Genomic DNA, 27,616 nt, shown 5'->3' on the forward strand with positions numbered 1-27,616 from the left:
TTTGTAAGCGGAAAACAAATGAGAGCCAAAAAGACTGCGCCGATACATACAACGGCGAGATATATAAATCACCGTTCATCCCCCTCCTCTCAAACTGATGACTCCTCTGGGCGCGCGTCAGCAATCGGCGTCCGATATTAAATCACAAAACGGTGCCACGGTGACCTCGTGGTCTCGCAATCGCTCACACGACCAGCAAGTCTCCCATTAGTTCCTCGTTTCCCTTCGCGCTCTTCGCTGGCCTTCTTGCGCTCTGCGAACGACACACGGGACCCCACGACCGCCGGTAACCCAGTCGGCATTTGTCATTCTTCTCCTTCCTTTATTCCGGCCAAAATCTTTCAATGTCAGCGACGGGGATGGTCACAAAAAGGAAGAAAGGGGAAACGAGACCTCCCCGGCTCGTACTATTGCGATGCTGCATGATCGACCTCGTTTCGTAGATTCGGCTTCGGCAAGATCGAGACCTTGCCTCCGGCTGCAGTATAGTTCCACTACCCACGGTCCCGTACGTTTCTCCCCCTTTCTTTTCCCGTGCGACCGCACCGCGAACCCCTTTCGCTGCGTCAGACACCGCGCAAGAGCGAAACGATGTCCAGTCTCCTTATGGCAGCACAATTTACTCGGGAAAATAAATGGCCACGACCGCGGCTATCAAATCAAAGGAGCGTTTTTCTCTCTATCTTTTTTTTTTCATTTCATTCGTTTTGCTCCGTGCACCCCTGCGTCGATGTTCAGCTGCTGCGACGGTGCCACGGTCGTGGCCTGTACCGGGTCCTACGGGAGACCAGCGGTGGGTAGAATCTTCGGCTTCTATATATTTCCAAAAAAAAGGAAAGGAGAAAATGAAAATAATAATCTGCGGAATGAGATACAGAGTAGAAGGGTTTGAGCGTAAGGACACTGCCGAGGTAATGCAGTACGTTCCCTGTAGTGCAATAAGGAAACCTTGCGAAATGGGAACAAAATCGTAGAAGGACGAAGACGGGCCCCGGGGTTCCCTATTAGGTCTTGCAGAAGACCAGAGGGGTTCGAGACGCAAGCAGCCCTGTCGGACGACATGGAATAGCAAGAATTTGCAGAGTTTCCGAAAGCAAGGAAACGTTGAGAAACTCGTAAAGATGTCGTCAGCAGAAAGAACAGGGTATCTGCTCTATCAATGCGAGCAATGTAAGAAAAGAAGGTACGGTATAGCGTGCGCAAGGGATCAGTCTGCAACATGGCCGAACTTCCAGGCGTAAGTTGTGAAGCGGGAAGAGGAAGGATCGAGAGAGGGAAGCTGCAGCAAGATAGTAAGGTCATTGATACAAGATAGATACAAGCCGCTTGTTTCACGCTGGCGACACTGGCTGCCACCTTCAACGAGAATTCCGGTGAATAATAGTACTGCACGTGAAGTGCTTTTGATTACACACTATCGACCCACAAGTGTTGAGAATTTTCGTGTTTGCTTACATCTCTGCTATTGAGTCGTACCGCGATTGTGGTGCCGACTTGGCCTCACTGGAGTGAAAAAAAAATGCGGAGACATCTACGCGTCACGGAACTGTCATGCCGCCGCTGAACAAGTATGAATAATGTGAATCAGTTTTTCAGCAGTTTGTGTTGATTTCTTCTTGATTACATGTTGACAACGACTCCATAGACTCCTGAATAAAAATCCACTTGAAGTGGACAGCATTATTTAAAATTCTCAGCATATAGACAGACCTCTGACGGTTTATCAGAAGTCTGAATTATTCAAGGTATGAAAAAATCATTATCACCAAAACAGAAATTGTACGAGTCCCCTTATGCACACACACGTAATTCAGCTCAAAGGAATGTGTGAAAGATTTTAAATGAAAAAAAAAATATAATGTGGGGGTGCTATCACCCCCTGTAAAGGCGACTGCCGTTACTTGGGCGCGGCCGCTGTGTTTGCAACGCACGACCTTGGCGCGTAAACAGAAACGATACGTCCACGTTTGTTGCACGACCGCGTGAACTGTCTCCGTGTGTTCCGAGAGCGGCGGCTTTATCGCTCAGACTCCACAATATATACAGAACTACTGGGTCCAGGTAGTAGTGAGTAGCGCCCGTATAAAAATGGAGGAGCCTCGGTAGTTAGCAGTTCAGAGGCGCCATCTCTTAGTGGCTCCTGTCAACACACAAAGTGGTTTCAGCGTCAAATATTGGCGCGCTTTGTCTGTTCGTGCCTTGTATAAACGGCCCCACATCAGTCGTCGGTCACATTCTGCTACCCTAATATTCGAAAAAAAAAATGTCTGACGTCATCGACAGCCTTTCCTGAATTAGCAAGTCTCGTTATTCAATTTAAAAATTGGCAGATCCCACGCGTTGTGGGAATCGGTTTCACGCGAAGCAGTCGGCGAGTACTCTATGCTGTAGTTTATGGCTTTGAGCCACGCGTTACGAGGTGGATCGACGTATTTTTGCAAGTGTAGTAGCTGTGTGCACATCGTGGGCTAACACTGGCGTTTAAATGGTAACCTGTGGTGCGACGTAACGTCAGCCCTCACGTTAGAGTACATACGTAACTTTCGTTAATGTATTCCTCCGGGGTACAGCAATGCTTCAATATAGCTTGCTGAATCATAGCAATACAAATGTAATGTTTATTCGACTGCTATAAAAGCGGAGCTAACACTGGAACCACATACGTCAATCTGATATAACTCCTGTATCGTAGGAGTACATATGTAGTGTTTATTGCTTGCTTGTAAAATTAGATAGCCAGCACCACAACCACAATTGACGTTGCACCGACGTTGCGCCTGCATATGCTGTTTTTCCAAACCACTTTATAGACCTGGGGTGGCTGTGGTAGAATACGTGGTTGCCACGCAGAATGCTTGGGTTCGATTCCTGCTGGAATCCCAATTTTGATTCTTTCCATTAGTTGGGTCAACGTTGCCGTTATCGATTTTTGTTAACGTTCTCGCATTTAAATTACCAAGGTCGGTTCTCGCCTTTCCTGGGTAGATATAAACTGTCAATCACCTGTGGCGCATACCCACACACCGCGGCCCGTGGTAAACGGGTATGAGCCACACGTGTCTGGAGGAAGGGGTTTGACGACGTACGCGACAGGATTTTCAAGTTATTTATGTCATGACTCGACAGTCATATTCGTCAAATCCTCTTACCCTCCCATTCCGATTTTGGTCGACACCACATCAAAGAGGCGATCGTGACAGCACCTAGACGTAGATAGATAGATAGATAGATAGATAGATAGATAGATAGATAGATAGATAGATAGATAGATAGATAGATAGATAGATAGATAGATAGATAGATAGATAGATAGATAGATAGATAGATAGATAGATAGATAGATAGATAGATAGATAGATAGAGGTAGATAGATAGATAGATAGATAGATAGATAGATAGATAGATAGATAGATAGATAGATAGATAGATAGATAGATAGAATAGATAGGATAGATAGATAGATAGATAGATAGATAGATAGATAGATAGATAGATAGATAGATAGATAGATAGATAGATAGATAGATAAACTCAAAGTGCCAGAGGTTCGCTAAGAAATGCTTCGCATTTAATATTCGTTCGAGTAAATCAAAGCTTTCGTTTGTCCGAATCAATATAGTCATTTGACTGTATCGGCAGATCTGGAGCTGCGGCAGATCTGGAGCTGTTATATGCTAATAATCGAAGGGAAGCATTGTCGTACATAAGACAGCAGCATGAACTGATCGACAAGAATAGCCCACAGTTGTTGTTGTTTTTTTTACATATAATTATTAACGGAAAATCCATACGTGTCTCTATAGGTACTCTGTATGGGTTTGTTCAAAAAAGCATCTCCTTGGTCGGGGCTCAAACCCAGAACCAACACATAATGTCACGTGGTTGTGACGGTGAAGTAAACGGAACACAAGCCGGTAAGAATTGAATTGTTTATTTCGCGAACCATCATCATCATCATCATCATAATCATCAGCCTGACTACGCCCATTGCAGGACAAAGGTCCCTCCCATGTTATGCCAATCAACCCGGTCCTGTGCTTGCTGCTGCCACGTTGTGCCCGCAAACTTCTTAATCTCATCTGCCCACCTAACTTTCTGCCTCCCCATTGCGCGTTTGCCTACTCTTGGAATCCTGTCTGCTACTCTTAATGACCAGCGGTTATTTTGCCTTCGCGCTACATGCCCTGCCCATGCCCATTTCTTCTCCTTGATTTCGACTGTGATATCCCTAACACCCGTTCGTTCCCTGACCCACTCTGCTCTCTTCTTGGTCCTTAAGGTTATACCTATCATTTTCCTTTCCATGGCTGGCTGCGTAGTCCTCAATTAATTAAGTTGAACTATGTTAGTAAGCCTCCAGGTTTCTGTTCCCTATAGGTAAGCACCGGTAAGATGTCTCTGCTTTATGCCTTCCTCTTGAGGGATAATGGTAAACTACCATTCATGATTTGAGAATGCCAGCCAAATGTGCTCCCAATCCATTCTTATTTACTTCAGTCTCATGATTCGGCTCTGCAGTCTCTACTTGTCCTAAGTAGACGTATTCCTTTACCACTTCCAGTGCCTCGCTACCTATCGACTACCTATAGACTGTTGAACGTAAGTTTTCTGCATATTAATTTTCAGACCTATCGTTCTGCGTTCCTTGTCCAATTCAGTAATAATGGTTTGCAATTCGTCCCCTGAGTTGCTCGTCAAGGCAATGTGATCTGCGAATCACAGGTTACTAAGGTACTCTCCGTTAACTTATATCTCGAACTGCTCCCACTCTATGGCCTGAAAACAGGTTACTAAGGTACTCTTCGTTAACTTGTATCTCTAACTGCTCCCACTCTAAGGCCCTGAAAACCTCCTGAACACGCGGTGAACAGTATTCGGGAGTTCGTGTCTCGCTGCCTTACACCCTCCGTTATTGGAACTTTATCACTTTCTTTATGGAGGACTATAGTGACTGTAGAGCAGCTGTGGATTTCTTCCAGTATATGGTTCGTCGACGCCCTGATTTTGTAGTACCTGCATGACTGCTGAGATTTCGACCGAACCAAATGCTTTCTCATAATCTATGAAGCCTATATATAGGGGCTGGTTATATTCCGCGCATTTCTTTATCACCTGATTGATAGTGTGAATATGATATATCGTCGAGTAGCCTGTACGAAATCATACTTGGTTGTTTGGTTGATTGAATTCTAAGGTGGGCCTAATTCTATTAGCTAGTACTTTTGTTAATAGCGTGTAAATAGTGCGAACCAGTGGCCAGCAAAGGAATTAGCACTCGCAGTTCAACGATAGCGGCGAAGACAATGGTCATTCGTGGATAAAACTGATAGCCCGTGAAACGCGTCAGTGCTTATTTTAGACATGCCTGATAGAACCTTCCATAATTATCGCTGGTGCTAGCGTTAGCTCCATAATGAACTCTACTACTCGCGCCCTGCATGCGCGCAATCTTAACAGGACAGTCTGAAACTATCGCGAACTTTCTTAAACACTGCGCGGCCCGCGCCGAGCGGTGCTAACAGCTTTTTGTGGGTTATTCCCGATCACATACCAGAAATAAGCGCGCGTGGCAATATTGCAGGGACCATCTGAGCTGATCAAGCGATTAGCACATCGCAAGGCAAGGTATAGAAGCGATGAACAACTCGAAGCACAGGAACACGGGAACACGGTACACTAATCGCGCCTAAATTTTCCCTTCGTCTGGCGTTTCTTCAAGAAGCGATAACGAAGACAGAGCTGACAGGAGATTGAACGGTACACGGACGACAGGGACTGTACAAAGCACGGACTCCACTCGCAAAGCCAAGCGGTTGAGAGAAGCAAAAGAACGAAGATAGTGAACACGTGGACACAGGAGTCAGATTAAAAACTTCAAGAGACCAGTGGAGATGGGACACCTTGCGACAGCAAGAGGCTCACATTGCAAAAGAGGGTAAGCGACCTTGCAGGCAGATCGTTTGGTCAACGGTGAAGGCTCCTCGTAGAAAGAGTAAATAGTGCGCTCTGTTAGGCGCCGCACACGGTTTGCGTAAAGAAGCGCAGAGCAGGGTTTTCTCATTTGTTAGCTCTAGAAGCGGTGTTCAACGAAGGCCAAAAGAGACACTTTCGGTTACTTCTGGGATACACTTCAAAAGAATAGAGCTATACCTTTGTGCGAGAGAGCCGCAGACGCCGGTCCATTGGCTCTCGTCTTGTTTCCGTCATTTGTATCTCTTCTCCGGAGCTGTTGCGAGACGAACGAGGCACACCGTAATTGAAATCGGGTCTATCCTAACAGTATCGGTAAAGAAAGGAGGAGGGGAGGCAAAAGCAAAATAGAGTTCGAACATTTTCGCTCAAACTGGCTGGAGTCGCTATAGAGCATTGGCTTAAAAACACGTACAGGAAAGAGAGAAGTGATCGAGTCCGGTCTAGTGACAGACGAAGTGGACACCGGCAAGCGGTTTCAAAATACTGTCGGTAAAGTATGTCCATCGAGATGGCCTCGTCAGTGATTGCTCTGGTTCCAGGTTGCGCAACAGCGGTTGTCTATACAGCAAGGCGAACACTTGTCAGCAAGTATTGCAGATTGACGTATACTGCAGTGATAGTTGATATACCGGTGGCGCTGTGCCCTTATGAGATTGCTATACGTGTTCCACCGAGGACGGAGCAATAAGTCGGATCGCAAATAAAGCGAGATTTTTGTTTAATGTTCCCATTCGAGCGCTTGTAAAGAGCGTCCTTGCCAGTCTGACGACATCAGAACAGCCAATACCGTTTTCGTGTTCTGTTCTTTTTTTTCTTGTCGTGCTCGAAAAAGTCACATTGAAAAATATGGATCATTCCTGTACATGTCGCTATTCTCGTGCATGTGGGCGAACAATATGGACATGCAGGTATCTCCCCTATAATGTGTTTTTGAATTCTTGGTGTCGTGGGGAAGGATTGAACAAGAAGGCTGCAGCCTTGTCGGCGTGATGTGTTGCAAGGCCCGTCCAAAAGTGATAACGACCGTGGTTTGAGACCCACGTGCAACTATTTAGGTAACTCTGAATCCCAGAATTTAGACAGGGGACCAAGGTTCTTGTACCAGTTGCAGATTCTGCTCCTTGCAAAGTAATTCATACAATTAAAGGACACAGGTCGATCCTTTCTACCCTCTTCGTCTTTCACAAAAGCAACTCTTGCTTCACAAAAGCATCAATTTAATCAGCGAACAAGACAATCAAATGACCATTGACCGAAAGCGCGAAGTCTAACGAATGGCCTTATTGAGCGGTAGCCATGGAATCTCTTCTGAAGATGTCCTTGCCTCAGTAGTATGGTTGCTGTTCAGTATTTCTCTGAAGGAGAGGTTTTCCTTGAAGTTTTACAAAGATCTCTCTACTCCATATGGGTAAATATTGGCCAATGCCCCAGAGTGGATATGAGCCATATATGAAGGATATCATCATCACCGTGTGCTGTCGGTGGGCACCCGTCCTAAGTGCGGTCAGAGGAGTAAGCAGAAAGCAGTGCGCGAAGCTATGTTTCGATCCGGGATCGCCTGGCTGAAGCTCCAGACAAAGCTGAGCATCGCCATCTTTTCCCTGCAATGCCTTGTGAGTGCTGTGCGTCAGAAGCACGGTTCATGATAGAGCAATCCAAGGCGTTCGTGCCAGACACCGTGGTTTAAGCCCCGACTCGCTCTTCTTCTTTCAGCTGATAAATTCCATCCTCCTGTTCTTCACGCTCAAAGACAAGGTGCTCCTGGAATTCGACATCGAGCAGCAGCGTAAGTGAGAGGGGCATAAATCGAGCAGCAAGCGTACACTGCAAAATCGATTTTGTTGAATGGCAATATACATTGAACCTTATAGAATTGGACGTCCCGAAGCGTAGGATGCGAGACACGCTGTAAGAGACGATTAATCTTGAGTTATTTATAACAGTCATATACACTCTAAGAAAACAAAAGAGTCATTTGACTCCTTTCAGAGAGTCCTGACTTGATATATGACTCTCTTCAAGGAGGCACGTCAACTCTCTTTGTAGATCATTATACTCTCTTCGGAGAGTCGTGTGACCCACAAGAGAGTTACGTCCCTCTTTAAAGAGATTCATATACGTGGCAAGTCTGGACTCTACGAAAGGAGGACTCTACGAAAGTGTTTTATGCCGGGGTCCACCAAGACTTTCATGACGTATTTCCGTCACAGAAATACGTCAGCAAAATGAACGCCGTCAGATGGCCAAGAAAAAGTTCCGTTGCAGGAGTCGAACCCATGACCTCTCGGCCCGCGACGATGGCTGGCGGGCGTTTAGCCCCCTAAGCTACCGCCAAACACATAGCGGAGGCTACATGAACTTGCATTTTATCTTTTACACTTTCCTCTCACAGTGCTCTTGGATGGATGGATGGATGGATGGATGTATGGATGGATGCTATGAGCGTCCCCTTTCTAACGGGGCGGTGACATATGTGTGCCACCAGGCTCGAAAAAAAAAACGCGCCGGTCCTACGACCGTCCCATTCGGCACGTTTCCAACAGAAGTGTAATTTCGTCAACGCTCACACCACGAGGTGGTGGCTTTAGCCAGGGGCGTAGGCAGAAAATTTTTTTCGGGAGGGGGGGGGGGCACACCTTGATCTGAAGTGAGGGACGGTCAGGTACATGTGGTCGAGTGTCATTTTGGGCGCAATATGCCGTAGCAAAAAAAATTCGGGGGGGGGGGGGGGGGGGCGGTGTGCCTCCCCCCTGGCTACGCCACTGGCTTTAGCCCAAGCCTCGCTCGTAGCACCCATCCATATCGAAAAATAGCTTTCCGATGCTCGCCTGGCTGTCGCCCTGTGAGAATTAACGGCCAGGCTAGAGGGAAGACACGACGCACGTAGCGTTTCTCTTCGCGTTTCACGACGCTTTGAAGGAGTGCATATCGCCCCGCCACGGTGGTCTAGTGGTTATGGCGCTCGACTGCTGAACCGAAGGTCGCGGGATCGAATCCCAGCCGCAGCGGCTGCATTTTCGATGGAGGCGAAGATGTTTGAGGCCCGTGTACTTTGATTTAGGTGCACGTTAAAAACCCCAGGTGGTAGAAATTTCAGGAGCCATCCACTACGGCGTCTCTCATAATCATATCGTGGTTTCGGGACGTTAAACCCCAGATATTATTGTTATTATGAAGGAGTGCATATCGAGTATCAGTGTTTATTATGTGCTTGTTGATGCCATATTTGCGCGGGGTTCACCATATGCGGTGTCCACGTATATGTTACGAACTTCAGCTACCGCAAGGGTTAAATCATGATCATGGGCGTTAGTCGTCGGTACAGAGATGTGCCACTAGGCATGAACCTAAGTGCGTCCTCATCAAGCGGTGCTATATATACCAAACAGTAGACATAGTACAAGCTCTTATTACCAATGCACTATAAACAGTCAACTACTTCTGTGACGACACGTTTCACTTTCGTGTTATACCGATTCCTATGACAGAGGGATCAGCCATTTTTTTTTCTTAGAGTGTATAGCTTATATAGGCTGTGCCCATAAACATACTATCATTCTGCTTCTCTCTAATGCTCAGCATCAGGGAATTCGCATCGCCCTCATCTCGCGCCTCTGGGAATGTGACCGCTATAGGATCAATTGAACTATAGCAGTGTATTGTCACTACAGCTAGCGCAGCGGACGATGTGTATATGTTATATATGAAGAAAAAATCACGAGTTCGTCGTTTTCATTAAGGTGCACGTACAGTGTGCGCCTAACTTACCCCGGTGTTCATAGGCCTGCGCAGGGTTCTCCATTAGAGGGAGGGGGGGGGGGGGGGGGCAAACAAGCTTCACAGTGGATGCAAAAATGAAAATGAGGCGATGGCGTGCTTCCCACAACGGCCTGCCTTTGGTCCCCGGCTTTCCGGAGGTAAAAATGTTAAGTGAACAGCTGTTGGAATGCAAGATCAGTGGTCCTCGGCAGCCATTGTCGTCAAAACCCTGTATTAAACAATGACGGTGCGGGTCCGACTGATTAAAGGTATATGAGGCAGATTTGGCGCCCCCATGATTACACTACCCTGCCCCCCTCGTGCGCACGCCTATGCCGGTGTTGTGTTCTCCCAACGCGCAAGAAGCTTCAAGTCTCTTGTGAGACTTGAAACATCTTGCGCGTTGTTCAGTTCGCACTGTTACAGTGAAGGACTCGTTTACATTTTTTTGCAATTACATATACTCGCTGACTATATATGTGACCAGTTACTTAATTTCCGCTCGTTTCGTCAAAATTCGCAACAAAGACATGAATCGTATGTTTCTTGTACTGAAAGGACCGATATCTTGCAGCTCTCCTGCTGTACGTGATAACTCTCGTGGTCCGCTTCCTCGCCGGCGTAGTTACTGACCTGGGCCTCCTCATCGGCGTGTACTTCGTAAGTGGCACTAGAAATGTCGCTTTTCATAACTGTACAACACACAAAACATCTAAACGCGCTCAGTATCGTCCGGTTATACTTCCCGTATGCCGTTCATGCAGCACTGCACATCCCAAAGGCGCTCGTGGCAAAGTCTGCAAGCGCAAATTTGTCCTAGCTACAGGAGGTAAACTGAACGACGACACAATACGTTCGTCGTATTGAAATGGCGTTATATTTTACAGACAGCTCTAAGAACGCTAACGTGTACAGAGTAACAGAACACAGCTCTTTCGGGCTGGCCTATACGTTGTTTATGTATACGTACGAGCGTTCTTAAAGCTTATAATATACATACGACCGACCAGTGATAAGAAATCGTTGAACAGTGAATGTCGATGGAGCCAACGAATATAAACATTAAAGACATGTTAGTGCATGCAGAAGTAAACCCCAAGTTTACCGCCCATCTAGCAGCTTGTTCTCGTCCCGGATCTAAGGCTTGCAAACACTATCAAAATGACGTTATAGTTAAAAACACCGGAAGGGATTACGCCCATCATATAAAATCTAGTTTTACCTGCACTAGTTAAAACGTTATTTACATGCTTGAACATTCACTATGTCACAAGCAACGCATCGGCGAAACAGGACAACCATTTAATGTTAGATTAAATGTGCATCGCGCGGAAGCGCCAACGAAATTACCGAAAGCATCAGGGGCGTAGCCAGGGGGGGGGGGGGAGGTTGGGGGGTTGGAACCCCCCCCCCGAATTTTTTCAGTTTTGCTTGCGTATATACACACGCACACATACAAACACGCGCACGAACCTACATAAAGTATGGTTGAACACCCCCCCCCCCCCGAAAAAAATTTCTGGCTACGCCCCTGGAAAGCATGTAGTGGCACAGCATTTTAATTTGGCAGGTCACAACTCCGATAAACACGAACTTTATATACTTCAGTCAAGCTTCCGGACCCAGAGAGAGAAAATATAGAGAATCATATATCTTATTCAAAATTTCAATACACTCCGGCCAGTATTTGCAATGCCCACGAACTACAGGTGGCGCGCTCTACTATTCAAGATGGCGCCCGGAGGATACCGTTTGTATGGTGGCTAGCCAGCATACTAGGGAGGCCACCTTAACCATACCGTTTGTTAGCACAGGAACAGATAGGACGTGCGGACGTACGGCCCTTGCAACTTTCACCAGATGATGTCATGAGCTGCACTGAATTGTATATGCGAAAAAATACTTTCCCAAACGATGGAAGGAGCTAAATGCTCGCCACCTAATTATTTGCCGCGGCGTGAAAGGTTATATTTCGGCTCTGTTACCGTGCATCAACGATGATTTGCGAAATTCTGTGCATGCTACAGAAAACTGCATGAGCTAGAATTGACGTCATGAACTGACGCAAATAACGACGTTATGAACGTCGTTACTTGCGCAGTCAGGAATGCACTGGTATGCTTTTCGCAACGTCAAAGGATTCGACGTTGCGAAAATTCGTCGAACAATAATGCCGTTCGGAGGGTACCGGTGAAGTACAGATGAAGTTAGCAGGGAGGCGTGGATCATGGCCGTAACTGCACGTTTCATCGCTCTAACCATTTCGCTTCCGCTGGTCGAGCTCGAGCGTGTTGGCGGCATGCGGCGCTCCATAATATCCGCAATAAGTTGCGCTACATGCAATGCACAAGAAAAACTATGCTTTTATTTTGATCTCGCTCTAGCATATTATACATTAAATACAATAAAAGTGACTTACGAGCGTGAAGAAACAATAACGCACGAGGGGACATGAAGTGCAACTCGCTCCTCGTGAGTTAGCAGCTAGCTGATCGTTCATTGTCGTTGTCACTCTCGGTGCTTTCACAGCCTTCTACGTCCAGTGAAAAATCCTCGTCGTCAAGATGGTTTCTTTGAACATCACTGCATGCTGAAAGCAATCTGAAGAATTTCCCCCGCCGAAAGACTTCGACCACTCCGCATCACCATGTTTGCAATTATATGAACGTCTGGGCTCAGAGAACATCTTGCTCTCAAAACTTTCAACAAGAAAATCGCTTGCAGTGTGCTGCCGCCTATCAACACACGTAAAAAAAATTACAGCATATCCACGGGGTGAATGATGATGAGTGGGGCGAAGCTCCGGAGGGCATCATCGGTAAACCGTGAGTACGAGTAATTCGCCCCACTAAAGTAAACAGGTGAGAAATGTTGAACATCAAACTTTTATTGTTGGTTTCCGTGGTCCCTTCATTATCACCGCTTTGTGATCGGTGAAATGCAGGGAAAGCGGTTCTTGTATGGGTTTTACCTTGAAGTTGGCAAACACTACATCGATGCAAGTCCCCCTGGTTGGTTTCTGGTGGTCAAACGATATGCATCTGAGACCTGTGAAGCGCCGGCGGTGGCCATTTCTCCAGATGTAGGGCTTGGCTGGAGAAGTTCCAGAGGGATGGCCTCGGGACTAAGGCCTCGCAGTCGGCGACTGTAGCGGTGGACAGGAGTATCCACTGCAGGAATGGGTTGCGGGATCGGACTGGCAGAACCGCATCGTGAAGGGGTGGTGAGCATTAGGCGTTGAAGTCCGAAGAACCGAAGACCCGAGCGTCGTATTCCTCAGAGAAATCGTGGTTGCTGCTCGAGCTTCCCACTTCGTCGTCCTCAGTTATCTAGCCGGCCTTGAACACGTCCGAAGAACCGAAGTCCCGAGCGTCGTCTTCCTCAGAGAAATCGTGGTTGCTGCTCGAGCTTCCCACTTCGTCGTCCTCGGTTATCTAGCCGGCCTCGAGCCGTGTTTTCATCATATACAAGTACCGCCATCTAGCGGACACTCCACGAACTAAACGAGAGGTGGCTACTACATACATCGGGGACGCACGACCCACGGCTTAAGGAGCTTCGCCCCTAAAACGAAGCGCCGCAGCGCTCGCTATGAAAGCAACACACAGGTAAAGGGCGGCGTTGAGAGCGTTCGCTCCACGATAAACGCGTGGAGTGGACGTGTCCTCGAATGAGTGGAACGTCGCTCGCACGATTCTTAACAGCGCTTTTCTGACAAAGGATAAAACGCCCTATTTTAAAGTATCGCCACTTTGAGATTGCTCAGTTATAGAAGAGCACATCACGAGCCCGCGCGACTACCCGCGTACAACGTACGTTATGGGATTCATGCACTACGAAAACACTGACGAATGCTATATGCAAGTAAAACTGGGTGAGTTTCAACTGAAAGGGTCAGACGATAACATTTAACTAACCTACGTGGCTACAGAAAACCTCGCGAAGCTGATATGTGTAGCCTGGGATATCATTGAAAGCGCGACTTGCCACGTATTTTCACGATAACTTCGCGTCTGGCAAGAACGAATCAGATTTCTCGTGTCACGGAGGGCCCGTTTTGTTCACTGATGCAGGAAACATGCAAAGTCGTAGTGTTCCTTTCCTGCCAACGCGTTAACACGTCAACGCGTTAACGCGTTAACAGCGCAGACGAACAAGGGAACGGTTGCCAGAGCTGCCAGTTTGTCGTCTGCTTAGCCTCCTCGTGGGGGTTCTCCTAATGTCCGCTTGGTGGCGTGACACTCTATGGGCATTGCGAATGTTTCAAAGGGACCTCGGAGACCTTTTTAACCTATCCGATACGGTAGGTACACAACGACAGCCAGCCAGACTCAAGCCTTTTCTCTGAATTTCTTGCCGTCATGACCATGAAATTCTCATGTTCAGTTGCAGCTCACGTTTTTTTTTCCCAATCACAACGGCACGATTTTCCTGAACCCCAGCTGGTTTATGACTCAGCGCCAATGGCTCCAGAACGACGCTGGTCATGTTCTTGCCCAGTGTCAGATCTATCAGGCGTTGGATCTATACACGACCGTTGAAGCGCATCACCTTCATGGCCCGTGACACGGTTCGACGCCGCCGCGGCCCGTGCGTCTTATCTCGTTACTGCCCCTTTGGCAAACTGTTCTGCCTGGTTCTGCTGCGAGCGGCGATACGAGTTTACTTTTGTTGTTGGTTTTTTGTCACTCACTGCTTAGGGGAAAGTTTTCCACGGGGACGCCGCGAAAGCTTTGCTGCGAAACTGCGCAAAAAATCAGCGTGCGCACTAATAACGTGCCTCCGTTATTATTCCGCAGAGCATGAAGGCTCTCATAATCGTGAACGTTGTCTGGAAAGGGACCGGTGCCATCTTCGACATCGTGCACGGCGCAACCTTCTTCCCTCTCGTCTACCAACAACTACGCCAGCTGATAGTGAGTACAAATCGAATGCACGGCAGTGCTCAAAGCAGCGAATTATTTCCAGCTTACAGACTGAACGCGCGCTATAGAGAACAAATGCCGCGATGTTTTATGTGAATTTCATTTTACGTGAGTTGTTAGTATAAGTCGTGTTGGGGAAAAAAATAATCTGCCAGTTCCACGCCGTGAAAACCATAGCGAAGCTGTAAGCGTGTGAGTTATGTGATTCGCTAGCGAGATCACGTGGATGGATAGATGGATGGAAGGATGGATGGATACTATGAGCGTTTCCTTTATAACGGGGCGGCGACATGTGTGCCACCAGGCTCGACAAAAAATGAAAAAGAAAGAACGAAATCTTTTTTTTCTCCCCCCCCCCCCTTTTTTTTTAGGTTGGTGTAATGCCTTGTCCACTACGATTAAATCAATCTTACTACTGAGAAAAACAAAAAAAATATCACAGCCCAGTTCCCTGCCCTTTACGGCAGAAGGTCCTTACCTTTCCCACTACTTATTTTTGTCTTTTCTCTCTAGTTTTCTGCCACCAATACTCTAGCCGTCTCTTATTTCTATCGCAGGCTTGTTCAGCTTTCCAATGTTGTCCCTAAAACCCAATTTCATGTAGGCTCGTGCCCAAACGTACACCTGGGTGGATACATCCACATTCAATCAGAACATGCTCTATCGTTTCCTTATCTTCCCTACAGCATGTACATTGTTCTTCTTCTTTACTGGATCTCGCCTTATAACTACGCGTTCTAATGTAACCCGACCTCGCTTCAAACAGTAAAGGGCGCTTCCCCTCGAATGATCATAAAATGCCTCCCTCCTTATTTCGTTTTTGCCTTTTCGGTAGTTACTCACAGCCGGTATTTTTTTTTTTTTTTCATCGCTGCCATCCAGTAAATCCTCTCCGCCTCTCTGACTTTTCGTTTAACGATCTTTGTTGCCATAGCGATTACACTGCCAGCCGTATATTTACTGGTGAGCCTCCTAGTTCCTTTTCGCCACCGTGTGTCAACGCTCTTCCTATACAAATACCGGAACACCTTCTGTGCCCATCTCCTCTCTTTCGTATTCCTTAGCCTCTCTTTGAACCTCATTTTGCTCTGATCACCTCAAAACTTGCCCATCCCCATATATCGCTCTTTAGAGCCTCATTTGTCGACTTCCCGTGAGCGCCCAACGCGAGGCATCCCACAGTCCTTTGATTCACATCCATTCCTGATTGTACCTCTGACCTCACGCACACCACTGAGTTCCCAAATGTAAGCCCCGGGACCATTAGACCTTTCCAAAGACCTCGAAGCACCTCGTACCTACCCCGCAACGCAGGCACGTAGCCAGGATTTTTTTTCGGGGGGGCCCCAAGGCCTAATTGTTCGAAAGAAAGCCTTTCCATGGCAAAAAGAAAAAAAAGTTGCCTGGAAATATAGAAAGCTCGACGGATTTCGGGGGGGGGCCCGGGCCCCCCGGGCCCCCCTCTTGCCTACGTGCCTGCCGCAACGCTCTGTGCTTCATTAGTGCAGCATTCCGCTTTCCCTTTGCTACCGAGGCTTTTTCCTGTACCTCGATGGATGGATGGTGGATGGATGGATGGATAAGGATGTACCATTTAGATCGGGCGGCGGCTCACGCCACCTAGCCGTAGTATAGAGTGAAGTTAAAGGGGTAGTGACACCTTTTTTCGAAGGCGAGTTTACTCTGCCGTACAAATCTCCTGTATGTAGAGACGGCTCTCAGCAAGTGTGAAGCTCAGCAAATGCTGATAAGATATTTTAATTTGGTATTAAAGTCAATTTTTTCATAGCACACCTACTGACATCGACACTAGCCTGACGTCAGGCTACAGTACAAATTCTGGTGACTTCACGCAGCAGTCTGGCTGGTTGTGATGACGTTAGGTACCAAAACTTCCAAGATGGCCGCTTGTGCGTCGCCAACGGAGCCACGGTGCGGAGCGGCCGTGGAAAAGTCACTATATGTTGTGCGAGCACGTGACGAGAAGCTCATACCGTGTTGTGACGTCAGGGTACAGTAGGAACCGAAACTGGCTTTTAAAAACACACTGTAATTACTTTTTCAGGGCGCACTCGCGCTTAGCACTACCTTTTCTAGGCTCTTGAGGGCTTCACCTTTCATTTGACGCAAGAAAACGACAACTGGAAATATTCGTGTCAGTACCCCTTTAAGTACTAGCCCCATGTAGGTGAAGGAATTTTCACTCGTGTCTTAATTGATTGTCGCCACATCATCATTAGCGCCCCTCAGAGGCGTAGCCAAGGGGGGGTAGCCCCCCGAAATGTTTTCAATTTTGCTTGGGTATATATACACGCACACATACAAAGGCACGCACGAACATACATAATGTATGGTTGAACCCCCCCCCCCCCCGAAAAAAATTTCTGGCTGCGCCCCTAGCGGTGAGGCGGGGAACCTGTACCTGCGTGACACCGGAGAGACATGCAGGTGGCGCAGGGTCGATTTAGAACAGTTCCGCTGTTAAAATAACTGCACTATATACAAGAGCAATGTCCTCACTCACGAATAGCGCAAAGTGTCGCGCCAGTAATAATTACGCCTTAGCGTACTTCGTCTGATAGTCATACGTCGCATTGATCGGATTACGCGACGAACAACCAAATTACCAGAGCATGCATGCGATATGCACCTGTACTGTTTTTGAAAGTATACATTCATCTGAAACACTCCTATGCAAACAGGAAAATTTTAGCAGCGTAGATCCCGCGCTACAACACTATTTGAAACCGACGTAATTGTTTAGTATTTCATTGCCGTCAGTTTATCGCCTACGAGGCTCAAAATTTTGTTAATGACGTTGTAGACACCGCAGCGGTAAACTCAATATATAACTGATTTTTAAAGCGGTGGCTAGACCTGTATACGAACCATGTAACAACAGATACTTTCCAGGACCACATCTTCAGCAACGAAGGCCTCGCAAGTGTTGTAAGTGCTCTACCCCGCTGCCTTTCTTGACTATTCGTATCGCTGCCGTATTACCGCGTAATTTTCTCTCTTCAGGGGTACGAAGAAACGTTAACCTGTACGCTGTACCTCTGCCTTGCCCTACTGATGGTAAGACATGCACATTTCTTTTTTTCTCGCTAAAGTAGTCCGCTAAATATGATTCGAGCGTTAGAATCGAGTATGAAACAAACTGGCATAGGTGGCGTCCATATCCAACCTACCTTAGGGAGCCTACATGACCGGCCGTTCATGTAGGCTCCCTAACCTACCTGATCTAAAAAAAAAAATCACAGCATATCCACGGGGTGAATGATGATGAGTGTGGCGAAGCTCCGGAGGCAATCATCGGTAAACCATGAAACTCTTCCGTGAAATTCGCCCAGTACATCATATAAAGAGTGTGAAACACCGTGTATATATTAAACATCAAACTTTTATTGTACTGTTGGTTTACGTGGTCCCTTCATTATCACCGCCTTGTGATCGGTGAAATGCAGGCAAAGTGTCCGCTCCCGAGCGAAAGAGAAAGCGCGCCAAGAGCGAGTGCGTTCCCCGCTCGCCCTGGTGAGAATTAACGGCAAGGCTAGAGGGAAGACACGACGCGCGTAGCGTTCCTCTTCGCGTTCCACTACGCGAGGTCGGTAACATGCCCAACGAAAGCCAACGGAACGCGATCGTGCAAGTGCTCCGGCTTCGCGAACAATGCACGGCGTTTACTACACATAAAGCGTGTACATATTCCTCTTGCCGCCGTTCTCGTACCGCCTCGGCCTCGCGTTCTCGTACGGCAGGGTCCTCGCGCCGTTGCCGTGCCGCTTGGGCCTCGCGTTCTCGAACGCTGGGATCTTGGCGGCGTCGTCGCGCAGCCAGACGACACGCTTCGGCCTCCCGCTCTCGTACGGCAGCATCCTCGCGCCGCTGCCGTGCCGCTTCGGCCTCCCGCTTTCGTACGGCAGGATCTTGGCGGCGGCGTCGCGCAGCTTCACGGATGGATGGATGATATGAGCGTCCCCTTTATAACGGGGCGGTGACATGTCTGCCACCAGTCTCGAAGAAAAAAAAAGCTTTCTTGTTTTATGTTAGCCTAATACCTTATCTAAATTCACGGTCCATCTCTCTGCCTCTTAAGGCAGAATGACCTTATTTTTCCCCATTATTTATTTTTTGTACTTTATCTCTACTTTTCTGCCACCAATACTCTAACCGTCTCTTACTTGTTTTCTATCGCGGACGTGTTCAGCTTTCCATTGTTGTTCCTAAAACCCAAGGCTTCATGTAGACTCGTGCCCACACGTATATCTGGGTGAATATCGCCACATTCAATCAGTACATGTTCCATCGTTTCCTTAGTTCCCCTGCAGCATGTACAGTGTTGTTCTTCGTTACTGAATCTCGCTTTATCACTACGCGTTCTAAGGCAGCCTGACCTTGCTTCAAACAGTAAAGCGCTTCCCCTTGAATTATCATAAAACCTTTCCCTCCTTATTTCGTTTTTTCCCTTTCGGTAGTTACTCAGAGCCGGCTTCTTTTCCATCGCTGTCATCCAATAAGTCCTCTCCGCCTCTCTGACCTTCCGCTTAATGCTCCTTGTTGCCATATCGCCCGCACTGCTAGCCGTATTAGATGCGAAGTATCTTAAGGCGGAGCTCAATCCGGTGGTGGTGGTGGTGGTGGTGGTGGTGGTGTGCGTTCTGACCACCCTTACTGCGCATGCGCATACCCTCTCCACACACCTCCTCTCCCCTCCCCTCTCCACTTTCCCTCTCCCCTTCTCCTCTCCACTTTCCCCTCTCCCCTCCCCCCTTTCCACTCTTCCTCTGAAACGCGGGCTAGACATGCCGAAATTCTCTCCTGCTCAACGCCGCGATGAGCTCGAGCGCATGCGCGTCCCCTCCCCTTCTCTCTCCTCTCCTACGCTGCCCCCCTCTCGCCCGCCTGTAGGCCGCGTTCCCCGCTCGCCCTGTGAGAATTAACGGCCAGGCTAGATGGAAGATACGATGCGCGTAGCGTCCCTCTTCGCGTTCCACGACGCGAGGTCGGTAGCATGCCCAACGAACGCCAACGGAACGCGATCGTGCAAGTGCTCCGGCTTCGCATCGCCTCATGGTCCCCTTTAGCGGGAGATGGTGTAATTTTATTTACTGGTGAGCCTCCTAGTTCTTTTTCTCCACTGCGTGTCAACGCTTTTTCTATACAAATACCTGAAAACCTTCTCTGCCCATCTACTCTCCTTCATTTTCCTCAGCCTCTCTTCGAATCTCATTTTGCTCTGAGCTTCCCTCACTTCAAAGCCTGTCCATCCCATATCACCCTTTACAGCCTCATTTGTCGTCTTCCCGTGAGCGCCCAACGCGAGGCGGCCCACCGTCCTTTGATTTACATCCATTCCTGACCGCACCTCTGACTTCATGCACACCACTGAGTTCCCAAATGTAAGCCCCGGGACCATCACACCCTTACACAGCCCTCGAAGCACCTCGTACCTATTGTATCCCTATAAAGCTCTGTGCTTCATAATTGCAGCATTCCTCTTTCCCTTTGCTACCGATGCTTTCTCTTGTACCTCCATATATCTATCCCCCTCATTTACCCATACTCCAAGGTACTTGTACTCGCTTACCCTCGGTATTTTTTGGCCCTGTATTAAGACCGCATGGTCTTCGTGATCACTGAATACCATCAACCCACATTTTGTTGCACTAAATCCTAGTCCTAGAGCCTCACATTCCCTTCCGCATATATCTGCCAGTCGCTGTATATCATCTTGACTGCCCGCAAATAAGACAATATCATCAGCATAAAGTAGACCTGGAAGCTTCTGCTCAACCATCGTGCCGACCTGTTTGTGTGACAAATTAAATCCAATGTTGCTACCTTCTAGCGCTTTTTCCATCCTCACCATGTACAGCATGAATAACAGCGGGGACAAAGGACATCCACGTCTCAGCCCCTTGCTAATTTAACGCTGTCCTTGCTACTTATTCCTTCCCATTCTATACAAACTGTATTGTCTCGGTATATTTCCCTCAAAAGCTGTATACAGTCGTCCCCTATGCCCACTTCTTTCAATATATCCCACAAAATTTCCTGATTAACGTTGTCATACGCCCCGGTGATATCTAGATAAGCTACGTATAAGGGCCTGTTTTCTATTTTCGATACAAACAGATTATCGTCTAACCGCCTGTCGATTCGAAATCCATTCTGAAGTACTCCCAAAATATCATTTTGTTCTACCCACGCTTCTATTTTTAATTTTACTGCCTGCATCGCCAACCTGTATAGCACCGATGTAATGGTTAGCGGCCTATACGAGCGAATGTTATCCTTTTCTTCCCTGCCTTTATAGATTAAGTTCATTCTACTTTTTCGCCAACTGTCTGGTATTTCCCTATCCTGTAAGCACTGTTCTACGGCTTTCAGCAGTGCTTCTTTAGTGTTATGTCCGAGTTCGTTAATGAGGCTGACGGGAACCCCATCTAAGCCCGGTGTAGTGCGCTTAGGAATTTTTCCTTCGGCTTTCTTCCAATTGAAATTCTCTAGTACTACACCTTCGTTGGTTGCTCTCCTTTGCGTACTTTTACTCACCGGGGAATGCCCTGGGCGACCTTTTTAAACGAATCGGCTGTTATCTTTCGGATGTAACCTAGCGCTTCATACCCTTCCAACTGATTTCCTCCTTCATCTACCAAACGTTGTTGCATTGTGACAGACTTCCTACGCAGCGCTTTTAGGTGGCTCCAAAATATCCTAGGCGCGGCCTTCTTCTTTTCGCGAATCTCTGTCACCCAGCGTTCACTTTCACCTTTAATTTTTGTCTCGACTAATTTTTGCACAATGGATTTTTGCTCTAAATATATTTCCCATATTTGGTTGACTTTGTCCTGTGGCCGCTTCTCCTTTTTTGCCTGTCTGTGCTCCCGTGATCCCTCACGTCGCTTCTCGATCGCCTCCCGGATTTCTTTGTTCCACCAACTTTTTGGCTTTCTCTTTCCTTTCCAACAAATAGTTTTCTTCTCTTTTTCCATTTCTTTCGTGATTACATGTAGCAGCTCACTATACTTCCAGTCTTTGCCTGGTAGTTCGTCTACTTTTTCCTCGACCCGGTGTAGTGCGCTTAGGAATTTTTCCTTCGGCTTTCTTCCAATTGAAATTCTCTAGTACTACACCTTCGTTGGTTGCTCTCTTTTGCGTACTTTTACTCACCGGGGAATGCCCTGGGCGACCTTTTTAAACGAATCGGCTGTTATCTTTCGGATGTAACCTAGCGCTTCATACCCTTCCAACTGATTTCCTCCTTCATCTACCAAACGTTGTTGCATTGTGACAGACTTCCTACGCAGCGCTTTTAGGTGGCTCCAAAATATCCTAGGCGCGGCCTTCTTCTTTTCGCGAATCTCTGTCACCCAGCGTTCACTTTCACCTTTAATTTTTGTCTCGACTAATTTTTGCACAATGGATTTTTGCTCTAAATATATTTCCCATATTTGGTTGACTTTGTCCTGTGGCCGCTTCTCCTTTTTTGCCTGTCTGTGCTCCCGTGATCCCTCACGTCGCTTCTCGATCGCCTCCCGGATTTCTTTGTTCCACCAACTTTTGGCTTTCTCTTTCCTTTCCAACAAATAGTTTCTTCTCTTTTTCCATTTCTTTCGTGATTACATGTAGCAGCTCACTATACTTCCAGTCTTTGCCTGGTAGTTCGTCTACTTTTTCCTCGACTCTTGCGGATATATATTTGTTATTTGTTTGTCATTTAGATACAAGCTGCCAAACTTTGATTCTATGTTCTTATTTTCAGTTTTATATCCCATTTGTAATATTATGCGTTTATGATCACTACCCAAGCTGTTAATGCCTTCCTCGTCTATTCTCATCTCTCTAAGTTTGTCATATATTCCTTCTGTCGTGAGACAATAACCAATGCTCGATTGCCTGTTTCCGACTTCCCACGTGATCTGCCCCTTTAGGCCCCACGTTAACTATCTCAAGACTATGTTGCTCGCAGAGATCTAGTAATAACTTGCCATTGGTGTCTGAATATCCGTCAACGCGCTTCTGACAGCGCCATCTCGCATCTTTCATCATCAACTACAAGAAAACCATACCGCCATCTAGAGTTGTTATATGCAATTTTACTCGTATACTCACAGCGTCATCTATTGTAACATTCATAAACTAGTATACACACAGCGCCATCTATTGAGCAATTCATAAACTAGAGGTGGCTACATACTACTACTACAGAGGAAGGAACGACCCACACCCTAAGGAGCTTCGCCCCTAAAACCGTGCTTTACTGTACTGCGAGAGCGGAATTAAAGTTATTGCGAATGCCGGGACATTTTTATTACTTGACACCCACTTAGACAGTCTGTGTCATGAACGCGGCTTCACGCGACATCAGAGGGTTTAAAGGGACACTAAAGGCAAATATTAAGCCGACGTTGATTGTTGAAATAGCGGTCCAGAAACCTCGTAGTGCTACTTTTGTGCCAAGGAAGTGCTTATTTTGATATAAAATCACGTTTTAGTGGTCCGCATCGCGTTAGCGCACTTCAAATCGCCCGCCTGAAAGCGGTCTTTCTGACGTCACTGTTGCCGTGCCCAACGTTGCGCGCCTTTACTGCGCGGTGGCGTGCACCATTCGGGCATCCGGCAACAGGGGCGTAGCCAAGGGGGGGGTTGAGGGGTTCAAACCCCCCCCCCGAAATTTTTCAATTTTGCTTGCGTATATATACACGCGCACATACAAACGCACGCACGAACATACATAAAGTATGGTTGAACCCCCCCCCCCCCCCCCCCCCCCGAAAAAAATTTCTGGCTACGCCCCTGTCCGGCAACATCACATGCATGCGGCATTTTGTCGAACTTTTTGTCAGAGTGACCTTCACGAGCATGCAAAACACACGCGGCAGTACGCATTACCGAAACTACCACTGAGACGCGACCACATGAGCGAAGCCGGGCGCCGGGCGAAGAGCAGTTCGGCGAAAACGGAACCTTTGATCCACACGCGCCGTTCCCCATGGCAACGCCAAAGAGGTTCTTTTTTCCGTGAATCAAACAGAAACAAGCAGCATTTTATTACGTCTCTTGGTGCACGGAAGGTTCTTTTTTTATTGCAGCTAGTTTGATTACTATAGTGATTAATTGTAGTCGGACGCTCTCACGTCATCGGGATCATTTCCAAAACTTCCCGCTCGTGGCGCACGCCGTGTGATACATTTAGCTTAATTTCTCGGTAAGTAGGGCACTGCTCTTGATAATATTGCCGTTTTAGACGTTGTCATACATTGAGCTTTCACTCTGACATAAATTGTTATTTGCTCTTAGTGTCTCTTTAAGTATGTCCAAGGCCTTGCTTTTCCGGTAGGCACAGCGCGCACCGGTACTTGATTGTATTTGCTCTATTTTATTTGCAAACATTTCTTTATTGCACATGAAAACTAGCAGGAGTGAGCACAGTTTACAAACAGAGTAACAGAGAATGGAACTTATACGGAACATCACGACGATGGTGATTGCAAACTTTCGGAGTGTCCCTCTAATTGCTATCGCAGTGATACTTAAATAATGTTAACAGGTTGAATTAAAACGACAAATAGTTCTGTAAATCAGGATCGATGTAATGCAGTCAGCCTTTCTTCATGGTGCCACGGCGCATGCGCCCTTCCCCTATCGGGAAAGTCGCGAAACGTTTTGGTCGGGTCCCCGCACGCCGCTCGGGGCTTCCGTTCTGGCGATCCCGGCGGACCACGCGAAATTCCGCCAGCCTACCAAAACGTTTCCAGCGACAAACTGCAGCACGCAAACATGATAAAGGCAGATTGCGACAAGACCATGGGTGCTATTCCGGACATTGTCAAATTCTGCCACGTTGTCATTAGTCAAGTCTGGTTGGCCCGGAGGGCTGCTGCGGCCTCTCCGATTGGCTTAAAATGCCGCCATTACGAAATCTGACAAGATGGCGGAATTTGACAGTGTCCAGGATAGCACCGCATATCGCGCGTTCCGCGAACTCACGTATGTTCACTGAATGTGCTGTGCACTGGCTGGCGTAGCCGAGCGCAAAAAGGGGTGGGGGAGTTCAGATCCCCTTAGATGTCTTTTTTTTCAATTTTGTATGTGCATGTATTCTACACGCACACATACAAACACACGCACGAACGCAACGTACGTACATAGGAGTAGTTGCCCCCCCCCCCCCCCCCACGCTACCCCTGATAAAAATTTCTGGCTACGCGCCTGGTGGTGTGTTCATGTTTGCCTGTGCTAGCGTGACAACGTGCTCGTTGAAATAATGAGTGAACGAACGGCTACTGCAATATATAGGGTCAACAAATTAAAAACTATATACGATAATTCATACATACACACATACAGTAGGTATTAATCCAATGCACCACAACAATCATCTTTCGGGTGAAATTTTGTCCTTTTAATAATGAACTGGTTCCCAGCGATTTACGATAAAAACTTACGATACAAACGACTTACGATCAAAACTGTCAAGTAAATCTGTTTTATTTCCTACATCCTTGTGCCTCCTATACTATACTCTACAAACACTTCTGTGAACACAGTTTAACTTTTTTTTGTTATTATTTTAAACAGTTGACCACCCCGAGAGAGTAACATTTCTGCAGCTTTCGGAGAGCCTTGAAGGAATCAAACGCGCGCTGCACTGCTGTTCAAACAGATTTTATACCATTTTACAGAAAATAACAGATTGGAGAACACACACGAGATTTAATTGACTGCTTGTGTTAAGTTACAAGGATATTGCGATGGCACACAAATGTTAACAGAGGTTAGTTAAGAAACAAACAATGCTCATTTATTTTTTCATTCGCAGTAACTAAGTCATAATGTTTCACCTAATTTACCATACCTGTTCTGCTGAAACGTAAAAGTCGGAGTAAGGAGGAAAAAAGGAACAATTTTACGAATGTCTGTAGTCATCAAAAAAATATAAAATGTATACCATTTTTGCAGACAGAATGCCCCAATAGCAACTCTATTAAAATCATTTTAAACGCAGTCGATTAGAAATGCTCATTCAACAGGTATATTACTATTTAATAATTATGCTCAATAAGAACTCAATAAGAGTTTAATATAAATTCAAAGTGCGTTGTACGTATTGGCAGGGTGCTCATACCTACACTTAACGAGTAATACCACATTCGCTGAATGTCAGTGCAATTCTGCAAACCTGAGTGAACAGAATGAATGGCATACTTCACCGTCTTCAACATATAATTCCAATGACATTTGGAAACAAATGGATTCTGGGGTTTTACACGACAAAACCATGATGAGGTTGTCAGCCACGCCATATTAACCTGCCACGGTGGTCTAGTGGTTATGGTGTTCGACTGCTGACCCGAACGTCATGGGATCGAATCCCGGCCCCGGCGGCCGCATTTTCGATGAAGTCGAAAATTTTTGAGGCCCTAATACTTAGCTTTAGGTGCACGTTAAAGAAACACAGGTGGTCGAAATTTCCTGAGCCGTACTCCACTACGGCGTCCCTCATAATCATATCATGGTTTTGGGACGTTAAACCCCAACAGTTATTAATTAGCCACGCCATGTTGGGAGAACTCCAGATTAACTTCAACAACCTCAGTGTCTTTAAATTATACTAAATCTAATTAAACAATTATGTTTTTGCACCCCTCCTACACCCAAATGTGGCTGGGAGTCGAACTTACACCCTCGAGTTCACAGCAGTTTTTTGCCAGGCTACCAACGTTTAAAGGAGTACTTACACGATTTTGAGTCATCGCAAAAGGGACATTTTTCCTTTCCTTGGTTCGCAGTGTTAATGTTCTTCACACACCTGGGCCGGACAACACGTATAAAATATTTTACTTTTGATTTTAAAGTGTTCGTCGCTGAGCATCTGCAAGTCAGCCCCACCGCAATGGACATTATCCTGACGAGTCAACACAGATCCACTGTGCGAATTCTGCGTCCTGTCGCTGGACGACAATTAACTCATCGTTGTTTACGTGCACCACGAGCAGATGACAGATCTGCCACTAGTGCGTCGCGAGTTGCTGTCTACCCGTGGCGTCACACTGCGATGACACGTCACTGGGAAGCCGCCCCCTTGATATCGAAACCGAAAGTGTCCTTTTTTTTTAAGATAGCGGTATTAAAAATGTATTCGATGCATTCCCAGGCACCACAATACTCTATTTTAAGGGTTCTCGACACCAGTGTTTTTATTTAGAGCAACAATCCGAAAATATTTAAAATTCGTGTCAGTGCTCCTTCAACAGATACACTCACGGCATTGTTATGCGGTGGCATCGCATGCTACGTTTATTTTTCAAGTGAACTGTCTGCAAAGGCACTGTACTGCGCTCCTCTTATGGTTAATTTCGAATCTGATGCTGCCTTTGACAGGTGAACATAGGCAACTGCACTTTGTCCCTCTGGACATACCTGTATCAAAATTCCCTGCACACGTTAAATGAGCTTTGAAACTACTCATGAAATACTGCGAAATGCTGCCCATCAACACCGACAATAGCATCAGGCGCGCTATTTTTACTTTGAGGTGTCCTAGCAGGCTCCATTTGTAACTTTGTTTTCACATCAGATGGAGTCCCAACGAAGCTTTCCTGTGGTTCGTTTTGTTTGTCCTAAGCCAACTGAAGCTGTACACCTCATGAAGTGAATGGCCAACATGTAATCCAAGTTCTAAAAGCTGTTCATATGATATTGAGATTGCTCCAAGCATGGCAATTATAAATGGACTCGACAGTGCCGTATACTACCTTTTGCTTCCATCAATGTGGTTACAATGCACTTGGTACATAATCATTCGCCATTTCAGGGCTACGGAACGTACAGGATCAATCTTTACTACAGGGGGCTCTACATGGAGGATGCCAGGATGACAACGGTAGATGTCGCAGCTTCCCGTATCATTTCAAGTGTGTCTAGTACGTAGCAATTGTGACACTTCCAGT

General features: G+C 46.8%; 1 protein-coding gene across 1 annotated transcript; it reads left to right on the forward strand.

The window, feature by feature from the left end:
* The first annotated feature begins 7,467 nt into the window (after positions 1–7,467).
* LOC119387121 (uncharacterized) lies at positions 7,468–27,597 on the forward strand. The gene is made up of 7 exons (XM_037654430.2): positions 7,468–7,586; positions 7,687–7,759; positions 10,307–10,392; positions 14,532–14,648; positions 17,571–17,606; positions 17,682–17,735; positions 27,481–27,597. The coding sequence occupies exons 1-7, from the start codon at positions 7,512–7,514 to the stop codon at positions 27,595–27,597; spliced, it is 558 nt and encodes a 185-aa protein (XP_037510358.1). The 5' UTR covers positions 7,468–7,511.
* The last annotated feature ends 19 nt before the right edge of the window (positions 27,598–27,616 follow it).

The sequence above is a fragment of the Rhipicephalus sanguineus genome, chromosome 3 (assembly GCF_013339695.2).
Source record: "Rhipicephalus sanguineus isolate Rsan-2018 chromosome 3, BIME_Rsan_1.4, whole genome shotgun sequence".
Taxonomy (NCBI): domain Eukaryota; kingdom Metazoa; phylum Arthropoda; class Arachnida; order Ixodida; family Ixodidae; genus Rhipicephalus; species Rhipicephalus sanguineus.

Coding starts and splice junctions, on each gene's coding strand:
- LOC119387121 (XM_037654430.2), top strand. CDS start 7,512: ATGTTTCGATCCGGGATCGCCTGGCTGAAGCTCCAGACAAAGCTGAGC. Junction 7,760..10,306: donor ATTCGACATCGAGCAGCAGC/GTAAGTGAGAGG, acceptor GATATCTTGCAG/CTCTCCTGCTGTACGTGATA. Junction 10,393..14,531: donor TCCTCATCGGCGTGTACTTC/GTAAGTGGCACT, acceptor ATTATTCCGCAG/AGCATGAAGGCTCTCATAAT.